The sequence below is a fragment of the Heptranchias perlo genome, chromosome 25 (genome assembly GCF_035084215.1).
Source record: "Heptranchias perlo isolate sHepPer1 chromosome 25, sHepPer1.hap1, whole genome shotgun sequence".
In the NCBI taxonomy this organism is placed as follows: Eukaryota; Metazoa; Chordata; class Chondrichthyes; order Hexanchiformes; family Hexanchidae; genus Heptranchias; species Heptranchias perlo.
Window position 1 is genome coordinate 36,417,021 of NC_090349.1, and position 19,401 is coordinate 36,436,421.

The 19,401-nt window shown below is 43.2% G+C and overlaps 1 protein-coding gene across 3 annotated transcripts in view; it reads right to left on the reverse strand.

The window, feature by feature from the left end:
• tchp (trichoplein, keratin filament binding) overlaps nucleotides 1–19,381 on the reverse strand; it is a 42,111-nt gene extending 22,730 nt beyond the window's left edge. For 2 of the 3 annotated variants that reach the window (XM_068006032.1, XM_068006031.1), the window contains exons 1-8: nucleotides 19,238–19,381; nucleotides 17,692–17,891; nucleotides 16,211–16,421; nucleotides 8,930–8,986; nucleotides 7,275–7,343; nucleotides 5,097–5,270; nucleotides 2,691–2,803; nucleotides 357–423 (exon numbers count right to left, since the gene is read on the reverse strand). In XM_068006032.1, the coding sequence (XP_067862133.1) occupies nucleotides 357–423; nucleotides 2,691–2,803; nucleotides 5,097–5,270; nucleotides 7,275–7,343; nucleotides 8,930–8,986; nucleotides 16,211–16,421; nucleotides 17,692–17,882 (882 nt within the window). In that variant the 5' untranslated portion in view covers nucleotides 17,883–17,891; nucleotides 19,238–19,381. Of the gene's footprint in view, nucleotides 1–356; nucleotides 424–2,690; nucleotides 2,804–5,096; nucleotides 5,271–7,274; nucleotides 7,344–8,929; nucleotides 8,987–16,210; nucleotides 16,422–17,691; nucleotides 17,892–19,062; nucleotides 19,206–19,237 lie in introns of those variants that run through there. The other variant, XM_068006033.1, reaches the window with a different exon arrangement.
• Nucleotides 19,382–19,401: the final 20 nt, after the last annotated feature.

The window sequence follows — 19,401 nt, forward strand, 5'->3', positions numbered from 1 at the left end:
ATGGAATGAATTGCCCATTCTTGAAACATTCCATTTTAATTTAACTTCATACCGAACCGTTCTGAATTACTCACAGCTCTTCCTGAATCTGCTGTGCGCGTCTCCTCAAGTCATGAATCCAAGTGTTATGTTAATTGTTATTTATAGTGCTTTACTTGGTCTTTTCATTGAAACCCACACTTTTTAATAAGTATTTATTTTCTATTTCCCATCCTCTTCTCTGAACAGAAAGTGTCAAGCAGGCTATTTAACAATGGCGGGCATCACACCCAAGCCTGGTCCTATCCTCGCCTATTGGTACAAGACTACTACTGAAATACTTGAACTTTCCAATGCTGCAGTGCAGGAGCTCTTACCAACTCTTCCTGAATCAGCTGTGCACGTCTCCTCATCTGTGTCTTGTACTGACGGTTCAGTATCCGGCTGAAAAGAGGAATAACGGAAGTTAGCATGTGGAAACACTTTCTGTAAAAAGAAAAAAACCTAAGTTTAAGAATTAATTCATTAAAGCAAAAAAGAAACAGTAAAGTTACAAGCTGAAAAAGCCTGTGCAATCTGATAGCAGTGTCCATGGTGACTCAAGTTGACAGGACACAAGGTTCCCCCACCCGAGGGAAGGTGGGGGTGGAGATTATTCTCCTTGTGCTAAATGTCAGGTTCCACATGTAGGCTGACAACAGCCAGCTCTAATCTACGACCACCTCCCTCAGCCCCCCTACTGCCTCTGATTTGTCACACTGCTTATCCGACATCCAGTACAGGATGAGCAAAAATTTCCTCCAACTAAATATTGGGAAGACCAAAGCTATTGTCTTTGGTCCCAGCCACAAACTCCGTTCCCTAGCCACTGACTCCATCCCTCTCCTTGGCCACTGTCTCAGGCTGATCCAGACCGTTTGCAACCTTGGCGTCCTATGGGGATCAGGGGGGAAAGTGAAGTTGAGGTCGAAGATCAGCCATGATCTTATTGAGTGGTGGAGCAGGCTCGAGAGGCCATATGGCCTACTCCTGCACCTATTTCTTATTTTCTTATGTATTTGATCCTCAGGTAAGCTTCCGACCACATATCCACTCCATCACCAAGACAGCCTACTTCCACCTTCGTAACATCACCTGGCTCCGCCCCGCCTCAGCTCATCTACAGCTGAAACCTTCATCCATCCCTTTGTTACCTCTAGACTTAACTATTCCAATGCACTCCTGGCCAGCCTCCCACCTTCCACTCTCCATAAACTTGAGCTCATCCAAAACTCTGCTGCCCACATCCTAAAACGCACTCATCACCCCTGTGCTCGCTGACCTACATTGGCTCTCAGTCCGGGAACACCTTGATTTTAAAATTCTCATCCTTGTTTTCAAATCCCTTCATGGCCTTGCCCCTCCGTATCTCTGTGCCCTCCTCTAGCCCTACAACCCTCAGAGATCTCTGCACTCCTCCAATTCTTGCCTCTTGTTCATCCCCAATTTTAAATCGCTCCACCATTGGCAGCAGTGCCTTCAGCTGCCTAGGCCCTAACCTCTGGAATTCCCTCCTTAACCCTCTCCGCCCCTCTACTTCTTTAAGACGCTCCCTCTTTGACCAACCTGTCCTAATATTTCACTATGTAGCTCGATGTCAAATTTTGTTTGAAAATCGCTCCCGAGAGGCGCCTAGGGACATTTTACTACATTCGAGGCACTATATAAATGCAAATTGTTGTTGAAGTATCTGTAGCATTTATTATTTATTACAAATCCTCACCCGAGAAAACCTTGCAAAGGATAACTCGGGCAGTTTCAAGAGGCAAGTTGAGAGCAGCGTATATCAAGGAATCGTAACAGATTATCTCAGTCAGAAAAAGATCACATGTGGCATGGGGAAAGGGAGGAGGAGACACTTAAAGTGGGTAAGAAAATGATTGACAATTGGGTTAAAGGAAGCTGCAGAGAGCACAGTTTTTAAAAAAAAACAGTAGTGTACTTTCAGCTTGTAAACCACAGTGACAAAAATAGCAATTTACTCAAACATAAGGCACTTCTCAGAACGGTTACTATTAACCTCTAACCATACAATAATGGTCATCATTTTTTAACACCATAACTGTGGCATCCATTTTAGGAACAATTTGATTACATTACTTATTAGGAACATATCTCTCAAGTGATGCAGAAAAAAACCCACAATAGTGCAGTACAACACACTGAAGAAACTTTTACGTGGGTTGGAGGAGGAGGAAAGATAACAAGACTGTGAATACTGCTTAAACATGAAGTGTTTTTGGAAAAGTAGCAAGAAATGAGAAATCAGAATAAAGATTGACATTATCAGATTAATGGGAGAGGAGAGGCAGAACTGAATAAAAGATCATCGGGAATAAGTGTGAGCAGGGCGGTAGCATGGAACGTTGCTATTCCAGTACAAGGTTGCACTAGGAATTCCCTCTTTCCCAATTTTGGCTGTTCTTCCAGGAAGGTGGTGCCAAGTGGAGACAAGTCTTGATTTGTAAAAAGAACACATTTCACCAGCCCTCCCAAAAATGGGTGTCACCTCTTAATGGCCACTTCAAGAGATCTAGGAGCAAATGATATGCCCCTCGTCCGAGGGGGTCCTGAAAAGGAGTAGATCTTTTAAAACGACTAAGAGAAATCCCCAAGGAGTCAGCAAGTAACGAGCCAACTAACATGGATTGAAATCTCGGTTCAGTACTCACCCCAGCTCAGATTTCTTTCTTTGCTGCTCCAACTTTTTCCTTTCCTCTTCCAGCTCCTCCAGCTCCCATTGCTGTTTCAACAATTTCTCCTGTTCTGCCTTGAGATTCTTGGCCTGAAGACAGGAAACCAATCCTGGATTAAATCAGAACTCTAGAAACACCCACTCGCAATGCTAATGCCCTTGATGAAGGCAAACAATTCTTGGAACAACTTCCTCTTCACACAAAGGTTTGAATTATTGCATGAATCACAAAAACCTCCATTGCTCCCTTAATGTCAGTGATAAATCAAGTCCAAAAGAATTAGAAATGACTGCCTTAAGCCAAAGAGATTATAAAGGGCTACTGAAAGGCAACAGGAATGATATTAGATGCAAAACTTCTTAAGGACAGATCAGGCTGAAAGAGATAACTAGAGAAGATGATCCACATTTACAAAAAACTTATTTTTTTCAATTTTTCTCCCCTCCTGAAGGCACCAATTCCTGCTGGAGTACATTTTCTCAGACTGTGACCCTTCAGTACTTGCCAAAGTATCTATTCTTCATATGGAAGCTTAGACAGACAGTGTTGGTAGGTTATTTGGCCACAGAGTGCATCACAGGCGAGCCAAATACTGTCCTGAACTAACATCCACGCTGTCTAGCAGAAGTCATTGGATACCAATCAGGGGCAGCAACACTGGCTAAATTTCCCCCCGAGGTGCTGATTAACTTTAGTGCCTACACCTCACTTTTTCATATACGGTCATCCATCTTGCAAGCTCTCCTTGGTTTTAGAACAGTGTTGCTCACTCCAGACTGCAACTATACCATTGTTCCGTGCAAACAACCCACAGTTACAAAGCCAGCATAAATCCCCAGACTCACAGAAGCTATTTATATTTAAAAATGGAGAAATAAGGATCCATGGGGAAAAAAACAGCTGCCAGCAAATTACTAGATCAGAACCTCATGGGTTAGCGTATTTTTCTGTCCTAAAAACATATTTATAACTCATTTTATCAGCAGTTTTTGCCTGAAAAAGAGATGTTGCATTACATTGATATCTCATAAAACTTCCAGTAAGTCATTATACCTACCCCGGTGAAAAAAAACTGGCAATATAGTACTGCGTCATAGTATCTGAAGGTATGTAATATAATGTTTTGGCTTATACCTTCAGTTCCTATGTCACTGTCCTCTTTAGTATACTTTCATCTACATCATGTAGACTTTATCACACTCAGACAAAGTAATACCAAACCACAGCTGTTCACTAGTAATGAGTAATGGCAGCAATTCAATCTCTCAGATCTGGGACACTCACAAATTGTTTGAGCTTTATCCACGTGTTTTGAAACAACAGCAGATCTGCCACATTGATAGCGGACAGTGATTCAATAATTGGAGATATGATATAAAATGTCTCACTTTTTCAGGCAAACATGTATGTACCTCTACAGTGTTATACATGTGTACTTTTAATATGGAATCTTGCATCAACTCATGCGGTCCCTGATTTAGTAATTTACTTGAAGCTACGATGTGTTTTTTTCAATTAAATCGGCATTTCCCATTACACTGGCTACACAGAACATCCTCATAGTAGAACCGACTGGAAATATGTTTTACACCATTACCTACATATCCAACCCATTACCTACATATCCAACCCATAAGATGGAACCCAGAGGTAGTGTTGTTCCTTATATGGTTCTTCCAGAAATTTTAAACTACTAGCACCCATTTGCCCTTCAGCTGTACCCTATAGCATATCACACATTAGTAAAATGTATCCTCAGCAACTAAACAGCTGCCAATCACCACAGCAAACTTAGGAGACCTATACTAATCAATTAAAATGTTCCTTCCAACCACATAAAATCAAAAAACTGAATGTTGACCATCTATATGCACTACCCATGTCTTTCAGCAGTGTCTTCAGGTCTATTTATATTTTTTTCCAAAGAGAAATCAAGTTATTTGATTGTTTCTGTTTATGCCATTGTTTAATCAGGTTTCAGCTTTTAGGACATTCTCTTCTCTCCTTATGTCTTCTAATTTCCCCGAGGGTTGCATGTGCTGTAGAGCCAGCCACTGGAAGTGTGCGAGGGCCAGCCTTACTTCCAATCCCTCCTTCTGAGAAGTGCATGATTTCTGTTTGGTCATCTCCCACTGCAGCATCCCTGATATCCAAAGTGTCCTGTTGCCACTGCCCGGCAGAATGGTGCTAGATCCTTTATATTGCACATCCACCTAGAATTATCCACCTGCCATCATGATACACGAGTGGCAAAGTCTCAATGTGTTATTTGATTGGATTTGCCTTTTGAACAAATCCTGTAACAGTGGATTCCTGACAACTCCTAACTCCTGCCTTTTGCATTAAAACTATTTATACAGGCCTAAACGAATTGGTTCTTACCTCAACCTCCCGTAAACGCAGCTCCTCCATTTGCTGTCGCAGAATCTCTGCCTGCTTCATGTCTTCCTGTTTTCTCCTCTCCTCTTCCTGCTTTATTCTCTCCATGGCTTGCTTTCGTGCAACTTCATATTCATTCTCTAATCTTTTCTGCTCCTCTAACTCTGCCTCTTCTTGCTAAAAGAATTACAAAAACAAGGGAGATAAATAAATGTGTTGCTTCAGTTTTGTCACCAGCCCTTTTTTAACCCAAATTTCTGTTCCTTCCTTCTCTACCCCAGCACCCCTACAAAATGTAATTAGAAGAATGGAATTATCAACCCAAGCACCTCCCCTCTCCTCTTTTAAGGACCTCCTTAAAACCTACCTCTGACCAATCTTTTGGTCACCCCTCCTAATATCTCCTTCTTTTAGTCTGATTATATCAGGGACTTTTTTCTACATTAAAGGCACTGTTGTAGTTATCCTGTATCCTATCTCTCTGAGTCAGATTGTCAATTTAGTACCAACAAGTGTAAAATGAGGGGCTGGTTTGTGCTGTGGGTCCCTGCACAATTTAGACTGCTCAAACTAATTACAGATGCAACCATTGCAGGCAGTAGATAATAGAGGCTGTTATTGCACCAATCTAGATTTAAATCCAGGTTGCAGAAAGAAAGGCTAGTATCTAACCTACTACCAAGTCCCCCTAAATATATTAAGATTTACTTTACAAAAACAAAGTTGTTATACAATTTATGTTTAATATATCTGATCATTTAATTAATTTAACTACATTAAGAATTTCAAACTAAAAGTTCTTAATTAATAAATGTGACTGTCCAAGATATGGTTTCAGTACTTGGACCAGTTCACAAGCAGCTCCTGATCTAGAAACAAACTTCCATTTGCAACAATAATTAGCCTCTAATTGACTTCAGACTGTGGCCATTTAAAGCATTTCCCCCTAAGAAGTTTGCAGCTTTAAAGGGATAAACTAGCTTAAGCACAGTTCCACATTAGCAGCAGCCTTCCTCAAAACAGTTCCCTTACACCTATTATGAAAGGGCAATCAACTCAAAAAAGCATGTGAAAGGAATCCCCACAGAAGCTACATTTCTCTACAGTGGTCCGACTATCAGAAACTGAATGTTGTATATTTCCTGTTAGGGCTGTCATAGTTTGGGGGGTTTGATAATTTTTTCCACAGAAATGATTTGGAAAAGAGTCACATTCAAGTGTTGGGTTTCAAAACAAAATTAATTTGCACAGGTTTAAAAAGAATGGCCAGTCTGCGGGCATTTGGAGACCGTGTATTAAAGCCAGACATTGATACTGTTATCTAGGACAGGACAGGCAGGAACAATAGGGGTGTCATTATCTCATCTCAGGGGCTCCCAGCAAACAATCACACTGTACGGGGTTGGAATGTCCCTTCCTGTTAAGCTGTACGTGAAGCTAGTTTCAAGGGAAGAAGGCAGCAGAAGATTTGATTAGCAGCTCTTCTGGCCAACCCCTGGATGGGAGGAGTGTTCAGGATCCAAGCCCCAACTTCCTGAGGGGACAGGAGGGAAGTGAATAAAGACCCACATGTTGGTGAGTCAGGTTTTTTTTGAGGCAGAAAGCTGCAAGGCAGTCAGGCCCAACAAAGGCTGGGAGTAGTTTGGAGAGCAGGGGGCAGTGAGAAATGATTTTGTTTAAGTCAAGCAAGACAACTCACTGATATGGGGAAGAGAAGCATCTTCATTATTTTGTATTATTACACAAAGGTAAGTTGTACAAATTAGAGAGAAGTAAATACAATCATAACTATTGCTCTGTATGTTCTGTGCTGTGAAATAAAGCAGCTTAATTTTCGCATCTGGCCTTATCTCACCAAGTGTTTGCTTGGTCCGCCTTTGGAAAGGTTGAAGAAACATGTGTGAAAGATACAAATATCCAGTACAGATCAAAAAGGAATACTATTGTTACACCCCTGGGTTATGTTAACGTACAGTTAGATATTGGGCAGTACAGGCACCCACCTAAAACATAAGATGCTGCTTATGGGAGTTACTAGTACCGCTGTACCTGAGAACATATCTAAGGCAAGAAAATATTTAAACTTGTAACCAGACCCATGACCACATTTTATGTCTGCATCATTGTTTTGTTTGGTTAGGAGGTTTGACAATCTCAAACTTTAAAATGTGGTCTAATTACCTGCCGCTTTTCCGTGACCTGTGAACACCAGTTGCCCGTCACGTGTGTCTTGTGCAAATCCGACTGGATCTGAATTCAAAATAAATATTAACTATAAAACTGATTAATCATGACAATCAATCAGTCAACAACTCCATTATTATCGTATCATGCAACTTTCAGGATGGTTGAAAGCAAATTAGGTCGACCATAGTTTTTCTTCATCTAGCAATTCTTATGTTCCCAATAGTATTGCGATTTTAAACAATGCTGTCATTGTAAAGAGGGCTTCTAAAAGTGCTACTCATGAATCTTACTGTGACAGGCTCCTATGCCAAACTAACTTAGGTCTCTAATCATAGTTCTCATTGCACCAAAAGCTGTTGTGATACATGTGCAGTTTTTCCAAGCTTATTTTCGGAGCACCTCAACACACATACTTCACTTTAGCGATGAGCCAACAGCGAATTCAAATAAAATCTCACTCTAGCAACATTCTTCGGGAGATGAAAAGTGTAAAAGGTCCTGCTATTCCAGGCTGCTACAACGGACATAGCTTCACTGCAAAAACTAGCCTGACTCTCCCGTTATAAACTCCGTGTGGAGTCAGAACAGTCAGTCCTGTTGCTTTCTATGCCACTGGGTTTGTTGGTTTGAATTTGATGAAGTCCAATACTAAAGGAAACGTCAGGTCTCAGTGCTGCTCCTTCATAATAAGCAACAGATCCACACTGAACAGCAATGCAGTGACCCAATTTTAAACACAGAAGAAGTTCATCTTGGAAAGTAGGAGACCAGCTGGAGAGCTAGAACAGAGAAGCTGAGGAAAGAGCCGAAATAATGATTCATTGAAGCCTCGATATGTAGAATTTTTTGACCCGTCCTTTCAACTTCAAAAGATAGAGACTCCACTTTATATTATTAAAATACTTCAGAATCCCTGGGCTAGACAGGGTGGAGAATTTAGTCAAAGTCCTTGCTCCTGATCGCTATCCAGTAACTCCTACTGGAAAGTGTTCTGGTGGAGACGCTAAACAATGAAAGGATCGGGCTTGACTATGCTGCAAGGTTGATATACTTACTGAGACTCAATATCTTGGCTCACAAATGAAGAATAGTAGGTTGTGTGAGACACTGGAGAGCTGCCTGTACAAGTGGACCCAGAACCCAACGTAGGTGCCTTCAGGGAAGATGGGGAATAAACCTGAGGGGAAAACTCTTAAATAAGAACATTGTCTACTAGGACTGGATGGAGCTTTCTCAAAATTCCTTTTACCACAGGGGATAAACCACACCAGCCCGCACTGCATTTGAATTCAAGTCCTGAAGCCCTCCCTCCTTACAAACACTTCCTTCTTTGCCAAAAATCCACCTCACATCTTGGTCCTGGATCTTATACAAGGACCAGAAGCCCTTTCGTTTCATGCTTCGGAATTCTGAACCAGGAAAGAGAACTATTTGGGCATGTCTGATTTATCATGAACTTAACCTGCATTCGGGCTTTGCGATCATTGAAAAAAATGACGAAAGCCGAAGTGCCCATTGCCCCTTCTCAGCATAGTCTCAAAGGACTGTGTTCAGGCTGAAGCTGGTATCAACCAGGACTCTCAGGTACCGACATGAATTGACAATTAAAGCCAGCTTCTCCAGATCTAGGAGATGGCCTCTCTACTCACTTGACGCAGTTCTATATTGTTCTTTTTCCAGTGTTCATACAGCAGCTCTTCAGCAACCTGAGAACAGAGGCGCAGAAATGTTTAGTGCCAATTACATAGCATTTCTACACTGTTTTCTAGCACCAGATATTGTTTTAATGACAGCTGCAAAACTAAGCTGCCAACAAAAAAAAGCTACTTCACTCAAACAAAATCAAGCTGTGAGTATTTCTATGTGAAAAGCCCCAAATCTCTGTCCCCAAAGCACCAGGACAGTAAAACTGTCACAATTAGAGAAATTAAACATTAGTCCATTTTAAGCAGCCAGCAGCAGCAACTGCAGGGTAAACATGAAGGATTTATTCATCAAGGCTTCCCTGCTGGCTCACTAAGTAAATCCACCAACAAGTGTGCTACTTAGTGATACATACCAGGAATGTACTGGGTCCTATCCCTAGTCTGTGCTAAATTAGTCGATGTCAACCAGGGTTCCAATAGAAGCATTCCAATTTACCACTGTGCCCCTGGACTTGGAAGGAGAAAAGTCAGCTAAGATTGCTACCCCGATTGCTATGAAGTGACTCCTGCTGGAAAGTGCACTGTGTGGACATCGGGTAAAGACAGTTTCTGGCTTGGCTTTGACAGCATCCCTTCCTGGAGGCATAGCCTACTGACACTTGGGGCCTGAAATTTAAATTCCTCTTGATCAAAACAAGGGAGAATGCCTATTTTTCTCTGCAACTAACTACTCATGAATGAAATTGCAGGAATGCACAGCTCTAAATCTAAAACATTCAATTTCTGAGCATGCAATTTTGTTAGCAAGCCACTAATTATGGACAAAAACAAACATTTTTATTTATTTTTTGTTGAGAAGCATGAGTCATTGCCTTCAGAAGTGAATGGAAGAAAACCAGATAAAAGAAAAATCAGCATTATACTCCAACCAACTACTGCATCTTTCCGCAAATATTGTACATCTGTTTATTTTATTTCAAGTGTGAGGGCTTTTCCCCAGTTTAAGTGTAGCATATGACACGTTACAAGGCTGTATTACAAAGAAGGGGCTCTGAGAACATCATAGATCTAAACTTCTCTATCAGATTCCAACCGGTAGCGCACTTCTAGGCATCCATTAATCTTTATATAAACCACTTGAATGCACTGATTAGATTACACACTGTAACTCACTTGCAGGTATCCATTATTCTCTTTGAATGCACCGATTAGATTACAGCCTGTAACTCATTCCCAGATATCTATGCCACCATTCAGCAATCACTTCCACTTGCAATTCCTCATAAGAACATAAGAAATAGGAGCAGGAGTAGGCCACACGGCCCCTCGAGCCTGCTCCGCTATTTAATAAGATCATGGCTGATCTTTGACCTCAACGACTGAGCATTCACAACCCTCTGGGGTCGAGAATTCCAAAGATTCACAACCCTCTAGGCGAAGAAATTCCTCCTCAAAATGGCCGACCCCTTATCCTGAGACTAGTTCCAGACTCACCAGCCAGGGGAAACAGCCTCTCAGCATTTATCTGTCAAGCCGTCTCAGAATCTTTTATATTTCAATGAGACCACCTCTCATACTTCTAGACTCCAGAGAGTATTAGGCCATTCTACTCAATCTCTCCATAAAGGACAACCCTCCCATCCCAGGAATCAATCTAGTGAACCTTTGTTGCACCGCTTCGAAGGCAAGTATATCCTTCCTTAGGTAAGACGACCAAAACTGTACACAGTACTCCAGGTGATGTCTCACCAAAGCTCTGTACAATTGCAGCAAGACTTTCTTTCTCTTGTACTCCAACCTCCTTGCAATAAAGGCCAAAATAACATATGCCTTCCTAACTACTTGCTGTACCTGCATGTTAACCTTCTGTGTTTCATGTTCGAGGACACCCAAGTCTCTCTGAACACCAACATTTAATAGTCTCTCACCATTTAAAAAATATTCTGTTTTTCTATTCTTCCTACCAGAGTGAATGACCTCACATTATACTCCATCTGCTACCTTCTTGCCCACTCACTTAACCTGTCTATATCCCTTTGCAGACTCTTTGTGTTCACCTCACAGTTTACTTTCCCACCTAGCTCTTTATAACATCAGCAAACTTAATATAGATTGTAAAAAAAATGAGGCCCAAGCACTGATCCTTGCAGCACCCCACTAGTTACAGCCTGCCAACCCGAAAATGACCTGTTTATTCCTACTTTCTGTTTTCTGTCTGTAGACCAATCCTCTATCCATGCTAATATATTATCCCCAACCCCATGAGCCCTTATCTTGTGTAACAACCTTTTTATGTGGAACCTTATCGAATGCCTTTTGAAAATCAAAATATACTACATCCACTGATTCCCCCTTATCTCGTCTGCTAGTTACATCCTCAAAAAACTAATAGATTTGTCAAACACGATTTCCCTTTCATAAATCCATGTTGTCTCTGCCTAATCATTTTATGACTTTCTAAGTGCCCCGTTACTACGTCCTAAATAATGGATTTCCACATTTTCCCCGACTATGATGTCAGGCTAACAGGCCTCTAGTTTCTCTCTCCCTCCTTTCCTAAATAGCAGTGTTACATTTGCTACCTTCCAATCCACTGGGACCGTTCTAGACTCTAGGGAACTTTGAAAGATCACAACCAATGCATCCACTACTTCTGCAGCCACCTCTTTTAGAACCCTAGGATGTAGGCCATCAGGTCCAAGGGATTCGTCGGCTTTTAGTCCCATTAATTTCTCCAGTACTTCTTCCTTTTCTAATGTTAATTACTTTCTCACTCTTGTTAGACCCTTGGTTCCCCACTATTTCTGATATGTTTTTTGTGTCTTCTACTGTGAAGAGACATACAAAATACTTGTTTAATGTCTCTGCCATTTCCTTATTCCCTATTATAATTTCTCCTGTCTCAGCCTCTAAGGGACCCACGTTTACTTTCGCTACTCTTTTCCTTTTTACATCCATGTAGAAGCTCTTACAATCCGTTTTTATATTTCTTAATTTTTATTCGTTGAGAATTATGAGATATTTCTTTAAATGTTCGCCATTGTTATCTACTGTCATATCTTTTAATCTAATTTCCTAATCAACTGTAGCCAACTCACCCCTTATTCCTATGTAATTGGCTTTGTTTAAGTTTAACATTCTAGTTTCGGATTTAAGTACGTCATTCTCGAACTCAATGTGAAATTCTATCATATTATGATCGCTCCGCCCCAGAGGATCCCTTACTATGAGATTACTAATTAACCCCGTCTCATTACACAAGACAAGATGTAAAATAGACTGTTCCCTGGTTGGTTCCATGACATATTGTTCTAGGAAACTGTCTTGAATGCATTCCATGAACTCGTCCTCTAAACTACTTTTGCCAATTTGATTTGCCCAGTCTATACGAAGATTAAAATCCCCTATGATTATTGCATTACCTTTGTTACAAGCTCGTCTTATTTCTTGATTTATACACTGACCAACAGTACAACTACTGCTAGGGGGCCTATAAACTACTCCCACCAGTGCTTTTTGCCCCTTGCTATTCCTTATCTCCACCCATACTGATTCTACTTTCTGATCTTCCAAGCCAAGCTCCTTTCTCAATACTGTCTTTACGTCATCCTTTATTATCAGGGCTACCCCCCACCCCCCAAACTATCCCCTTCCTCTTCCATTTTGTCTGCCTTTTTGAAAAGTCAAGTACCCTGGAATATTTCATTCCCAACCTTGGTCACCTTGCAACCACGTCTCAGTAATGGCTACTAGATCAAACCCATTTATCTCTATTTGTGCCATTAATTTGTCTATCTTGTTATGAATGATTCATGCAATCAGATCAAGCATCTTTAATTTTAACTTTTACTATTTTTCCCTGATTTGACCTTGCTCACTGATGCACTTTTACCATTGAACTCTCTGTCCCTTCCTGACACAGTCTGTTTATCTTTACCCAAATCGCTACACTGCTCTACGGCTTTGGCTTTTCTCTTTAGATTTATAAATTTAGTTACCTGAACCCTTTTCTCCCCTCCCCCCAACTTTTTAGTTTAAAGCCCCATCTACCGCCCTAATTATTCAATTGCCAGGACACTGGTCCCAGTTTAAGTGGAGCCCATCCCAACACAACAGATCCCTCTTTCCCCAGCACTGGTGCCAGTACCTGCCCCATGAATCAAAACTCCTGTCTCTCACACAAATTTTTGAGCTATGCATTTAGCTCTCTGATCTGATTGACCCTATGCCAATTTGCACATGGCTCAGTGATCATTACTTTTGAGGTTCTGCTTATTAATTTAGACCCTAGCTGCTCAAACTCTCTCCAAGCAGAACCTCATTCCTAGTTCTAGCTATGTCTTTGGTTCCTACATGGACCACGACAACTGGATCCTCCTCCTCAAGCTCCAAGTTCTTCTCCAGCCACAAGGAGATACCCTTTACCCTAGCACCGGGCAGGCAACACAGCCTTCGGGATTCCCGGTCGTGGCTGCAGGGAACAGTATCTATCCCCCTGACTATACTATCCCCCACCACTACCACATTCCTTTTTACTCCCCCCACTTGAATGACCTCCTATACCACAGTGCCATGGTTAAATTGCCCATCCTCCCTGCAGTCTTTGTTCTCATCCACACAGGTAGCAAGCACCTCGTACCTGTTGGACAAGGTCAAAGGCTGAGGCTCCTCCATCACTGCATCCTGGGTCCCCATGCCTGCCTGACTCGCAGTCACATCCTCCTGTTCCTGGCGACTGACCAAATCTAAACTACTACTTAACCTAAGGGGTGTAACTGCCTCCTGGATCAAAGTGCCAGATAACTCTCCCCCTTCCTGATGCATTGCAATGTCTGCGGCTTGGACTCCAGATCAACAACTCTGAGCCGAAGTTCCTTGAGTTGCAGACACTTGCCGCAGATGTGGTTGCTCAGAGTCTCGCTGGTCTCCACCAATTCCCACATGCTGCAGTTACGATACACCACCTGCCCTGCCATTTGATTAATTAAATATATAAAAAAATTTTCATGTGATTAATTGACTTGGTTTATTTTTAAAACTAATTCATTTATCTACTTTAAACAACTTTCCCGCTCTTTTTAAATGTTTAGTTTTAAGTCTTTTAACTAATACTAAACAGACTAGCCACTAAAAACACTAACCAATAACTGAATACTTACACTGAGTTACCCTTGGCGCTCCTCTGTGACGACACTTTTTGTCTTTTCTTGATTTCACCGATCAGGTCCCCTCTCCCCGCTCCTTTTATTGGCTCCTCAGGTCCCCTCTCCCCGCTCCTTTTATTGGCTCCTCAGGTCCCCTCTCCCCGCTCCTTTTATTGGCTCCTCAGGTCCCCTCTCCCCGCTCCTTTTATTGGCTCCTCAGGTCCCCTCTCCCCGCTCCTTTTATTGGCTCCTCAGGTCCCCTCTCCCCGCTCCTTTTATTGGCTCCTCAGGTCCCCTCTCCCCGCTCCTTTTATTGGCTCCTCAGGTCCCCTCTCCCCGCTCCTTTTATTGGCTCCTCAGGTCCCCTCTCCCCGCTCCTTTTATTGGCTCCTCAGGTCCCCTCTCCCCGCTCCTTTTATTGGCTCCTCAGGTCCCCTCTCCCCGCTCCTTTTATTGGCTCCTCAGGTCCCCTCTCCCCGCTCCTTTTATTGGCTCCTCAGGTCCCCTCTCCCCGCTCCTTTTATTGGCTCCTCAGGTCCCCTCTCCCCGCTCCTTTTATTGGCTCCTCAGTTCCCCTCTCCCCGCTCCTTTTATTGGCTCCTCAGGTCCCCTCTCCCCGCTCCTTTTATTGGCTCCTCAGGTCCCCTCTCCCCGCTCCTTTTATTGGCTCCTCAGGTCCCCTCTCCCCGCTCCTTTTATTGGCTCCTCAGGTCCCCTCTCCCCGCTCCTTTTATTGGCTCCTCAGGTCCCCTCTCCCCGCTCCTTTTATTGGCTCCTCAGGTCCCCTCTCCCCGCTCCTTTTATTGGCTCCTCAGGTCCCCTCTCCCCGCTCCTTTTATTGGCTCCTGAGGTCCGCTCTCCCCGCTCCTTTTATTGGCTCCTGAGGTCCCCTCTCCCCGCTCCTTTTATTGGCTCCTGAGGTCCGCTCTCCCCGCTCCTTTTATTGGCTCCTCAGGTCCGCTCTCCCCGCTCCTTTTATTGGCTCCTCAGGTCCCCTCTCCCCGCTCCTTTTATTGGCTCCTCAGGTCCCCTCTCCCCGCTCCTTTTATTGGCTCCTCAGGTCCCCTCTCCCCGCTCCTTTTATTGGCTCCTCAGGTCCCCTCTCCCCGCTCCTTTTATTGGCTCCTGAGGTCCCCTCTCCCCGCTCCTTTTATTGGCTCCTGAGGTCCCCTCTCCCCGCTCCTTTTATTGGCTCCTCAGGTCCCCTCTCCCCGCTCCTTTTATTGGCTCCTGAGGTCCGCTCTCCCCGCTCCTTTTATTGGCTCCTGAGGTCCCCTCTCCCCGCTCCTTTTATTGGCTCCTCAGGTCCGCTCTCCCCGCTCCTTTTATTGGCTCCTGAGGTCCGCTCTCCCCGCTCCTTTTATTGGCTCCTGAGGTCCGCTCTCCCCGCTCCTTTTATTGGCTCCTGAGGTCCGCTCTCCCCGCTCCTTTTATTGGCTCCTGAGGTCCCCTCTCCCCGCTCCTTTTATTGGCTCCTCAGGTCCGCTCTCCCCGCTCCTTTTATTGGCTCCTCAGGTCCCCTCTCCCCGCTCCTTTTATTGGCTCCTCAGGTCCCCTCTCCCCGCTCCTTTTATTGGCTCCTGAGGTCCCCTCTCCCCGCTCCTTTTATTGGCTCCTGAGGTCCGCTCTCCCCGCTCCTTTTATTGGCTCCTGAGGTCCGCTCTCCCCGCTCCTTTTATTGGCTCCTCAGGTCCGCTCTCCCCGCTCCTTTTATTGGCTCCTGTGGTCCGCTCTCCCCGCTCCTTTTATTGGCTCCTGAGGTCCGCTCTCCCCGCTCCTTTTATTGGCTCCTGAGGTCTGCTCTCCCCGCTCCTTTTATTGATGTGTAAGCCACCATGACAGTGAAGGTCACCAGTATTACATCATGGAGGTATAACAACCAAGCCTGATGCGCACACATACACACTTTCCAGCACAGGTCACTGGATCAGCCTGTCTGATTTTCACCCTCCCCCTGCCTTACCCGCCAGTACCAATGGGAACTGTAGCACTCCTACTCCTATCTGGCTGAGATCAGCTAACTCAGCACAGAACCAAGGCCTACCTGGTCTGTATGACTCAAGTCCACAAGAGGTGGTACATTTATATTGGCCATTTGGGAGCTCCAAGCTGAGCTTTTACTGCAAAACTCAGTTCCTACCTTTTTCCTGCGCTCCTCACGGGCAGACTTCAGTTCCTCACTCTTCTCCTTTGCCTCCTGGATGAGAGAACCCGTATCCATCTTTAGATCACGGAGCTCTGCTTCAAGGAGATCTTGTTCCTCTTGCAGTAAGCTCTGCAGCTTTTTCCGTCGTTGCTCCAGGTTACACAACTTTTCCTCCTGCTGACGATTCCGGTGATAGGCTGCCATGCTGCCAAAGAAAGAAAGGTGTACCTAAATGTCCCCTTCTCACAGCCAGAAGCAAGTTACTTACTTCACAAAATTACAGTCCAATAGCTCCCTGCACTTAATTTCCAAACTTAAAACCTATTCTTAACTGACATTTACTCTGAAAAAAAATTATTTATTTTAAAAAGATATGTAATAGAGGTCTTTTTTGTACTAATTTTGTACTACTTAAAAAAAAAAAAATTAACCGCTATTGTGCCAACTTGATATTTCTATTTCTTAGGGCCAGCCAGTGTTGTGACCTTTGTTACAAGTTGGCTAGCCCGGCGGTGAAGGATAGAATACTACAGCCTGGTCTTCAGTTGCTTCCAAGCCTTTATTCACAGAAATCCACGTTACAAACACCACACCCTACACAAGCTCTTTTATAAATGGAGACAAGAGAGCCCTAATTGATACACACCACCAGAATACAATTAACACATTGCTATAAATATCACATGGATACAATTAACCAGCTTTCTCAATGAGATTGCAAATTAATTGCCAATAAATGCCATACCTGGTGTAGTTTTATACTGTCCATGTGCCTCCACTGGGAAACTAGACTTTTGTGGCCTTCAGACATAGAAGACATATCAGTCATGGCTGGATTTGAACTTAGATTCCAAATAGCATTCAAACCAACCATACTACCCATCCCATACAATGTTCTTTAGTAAAATATATAATAGCGGCTCAGTGGGTAAATACACTAACTAGTGTGACACGGGGGGGCATTCAGATCAGAAATTTCACAAATTTGATCCCTGCTCCACACTGACTTTGCTGATCTTAGCTGGAGCAGCAAAAGAGATTCTACAATTGTGCCAGAACCCAGGACTATGAAGGGGAGAAATAAGTCACCATGGGTGCCTGCTCATGATTACTAACCAACCTGAATTCCTGCTCATGATTGCTTCAAGAAAGTGAACATATAGACACTGGGTAAAGAAACAATCAAAGCTTGGTTATGATACCTCGAAGTTAGAATAGCCCACTCATCTTCAAGGTTTACATATGAACAAGGGTCACTTCTAGCATCTCTGGAATCATACCCCAGCAAGAGTCAGCTCCTTCAGAGCAGGAAAGAGAAAAAAAACTAGAACAATGCAGACCCACTAGCTATTGTACCCAACCATCTATATTTTTCTAAAGAAGCATTTTTGCCACTCCCCTCACAAAGAAATACATAACTCCAGGTTTTCACGCATAGGTAGTCTCCTAATGAAAACTTGGACCTTTGTTTCTACCTTTGCTGGTAGGACTGTCTTGAGCTCCACTGTGCCTGTTTACTGCTCCGGACATCATGCTTTTTGAAGTATTGACGATGCAGCTCCCACTGCATGCGAAGGCGCTCCTCCTGATCCCGCTGACGAACAATCCGTTGTTCCAGCACTCGATTCCGACTGCTCCACATGGAAGGGATTGTGGGTAAAGCCATCTCTGGAACCTATGGAATCAAACTAAAGTTAGCAGTCAAATGACATTAAAAATTTGCAATTCTGATTTGTCAAAAGCAACCCATAACTTATTTTTCCCCCCAATTTTCTCCCTTAATCTGTCCTGCAAGCGCTGACTCTTGATGGGGTATGCTTCATATGTAACAAGAGCCCTCTGGTAACTTGCTCAAATGCCACTCTTCATGTGCTAGTATAGACAGTGACTGTCAGTGGGCTGTTCATCTCTTATGGTCATCACAGCTGAGTCCAGTCCTTCCTTCACTTAATGTTCCACAAGTACATTTCCCAGCAGGGGTCACTGAACAGCAAACAGAAGTGAGAACTCTGGCTTTTTCTTCCCCACCCTAGTCCAGTCACTGAGTCGAACACACCAACTACTGCCCTGGTTGAGATCAGCTAATTCCAACCAAGGACATTGTCGTCTTTATCCTTAGTGCCCCACCACATTTCCCATATACCCACTAAACCATCATAGGTGCAATCAGTGTTATTTGTAACTGTTAAAAATGAACTGAACTGTTATCATATGAAAGATGTAATGTATTATGCATTATTAGCTGGCATTATTATAAATAGCAGATCTGTGTACAAATCCAAGCCTCCACAAACTTCAATCCAATCTGATATTTAAAAACCTTTGGCTTAATTTCATACCTTCTGCTTATTTTACACAACCTCAAACAACTGGGAAAAGTTTGAATATGTGCCTAAAATGTGCTTCAATCCTTGGTCTTGAACTACCCATTTTATTTATTGATAAGTACCACAAGGCCATTGTTGAGACGGTTAACAGTTGCTCATTATGTGTCCATGGCACTAGGATTCCAGTAATGAATGTGTGAAATTTCCATACCATGTTCACTTAGAAATACAGTTATAGACTTTGTTCTTCCAATTATGGCTGGGGAAAGCATTTTGAACCAAAGTGAGATACTGATGCTGACAAACCACTGGATAGCAATTTGAGGTTATGAATTAAAAGTATCATACAATTTTAAAGCATATCGGCGCAAGTAAACCGAGTAACACCACAAATCCCAGTTAGACTACTGGAGCCCACCATAATGTGACTGCTACAGATATAAACTCACACAATCCCTTTACTGAATTAAATCACTTGCAGCATTTCATGCATTGACATCACTTCGTGTTTTAACTTACATTAGTTTCCAACACCCAGTTATAATTTTTTGCCCTTAAAACATTTGTTTCTGGTATAAACGTTGCCTCTGCCACAATTTCTGTCCTCAAGGCCCCACAAGACCGGTCTAAATTTGTGAGGGTTCCCGAAAGGGGAATGAGAAAGCCGAGGTAAAGGAGGAATCAAATACTGTACCCAGGGCCTTAAGATGCGGTCCCCAACAGTCAAATTGAATAAAATGGCTTCTAGGTGAGGTTTAATGTTATTTTCAATCCGTTAATTCCGACCGTTTGCACTCCGCTGTCCCCGTCGCTCATGGTAACCACTTCCGCACATTGTACGGATCCTACGCGGATTCA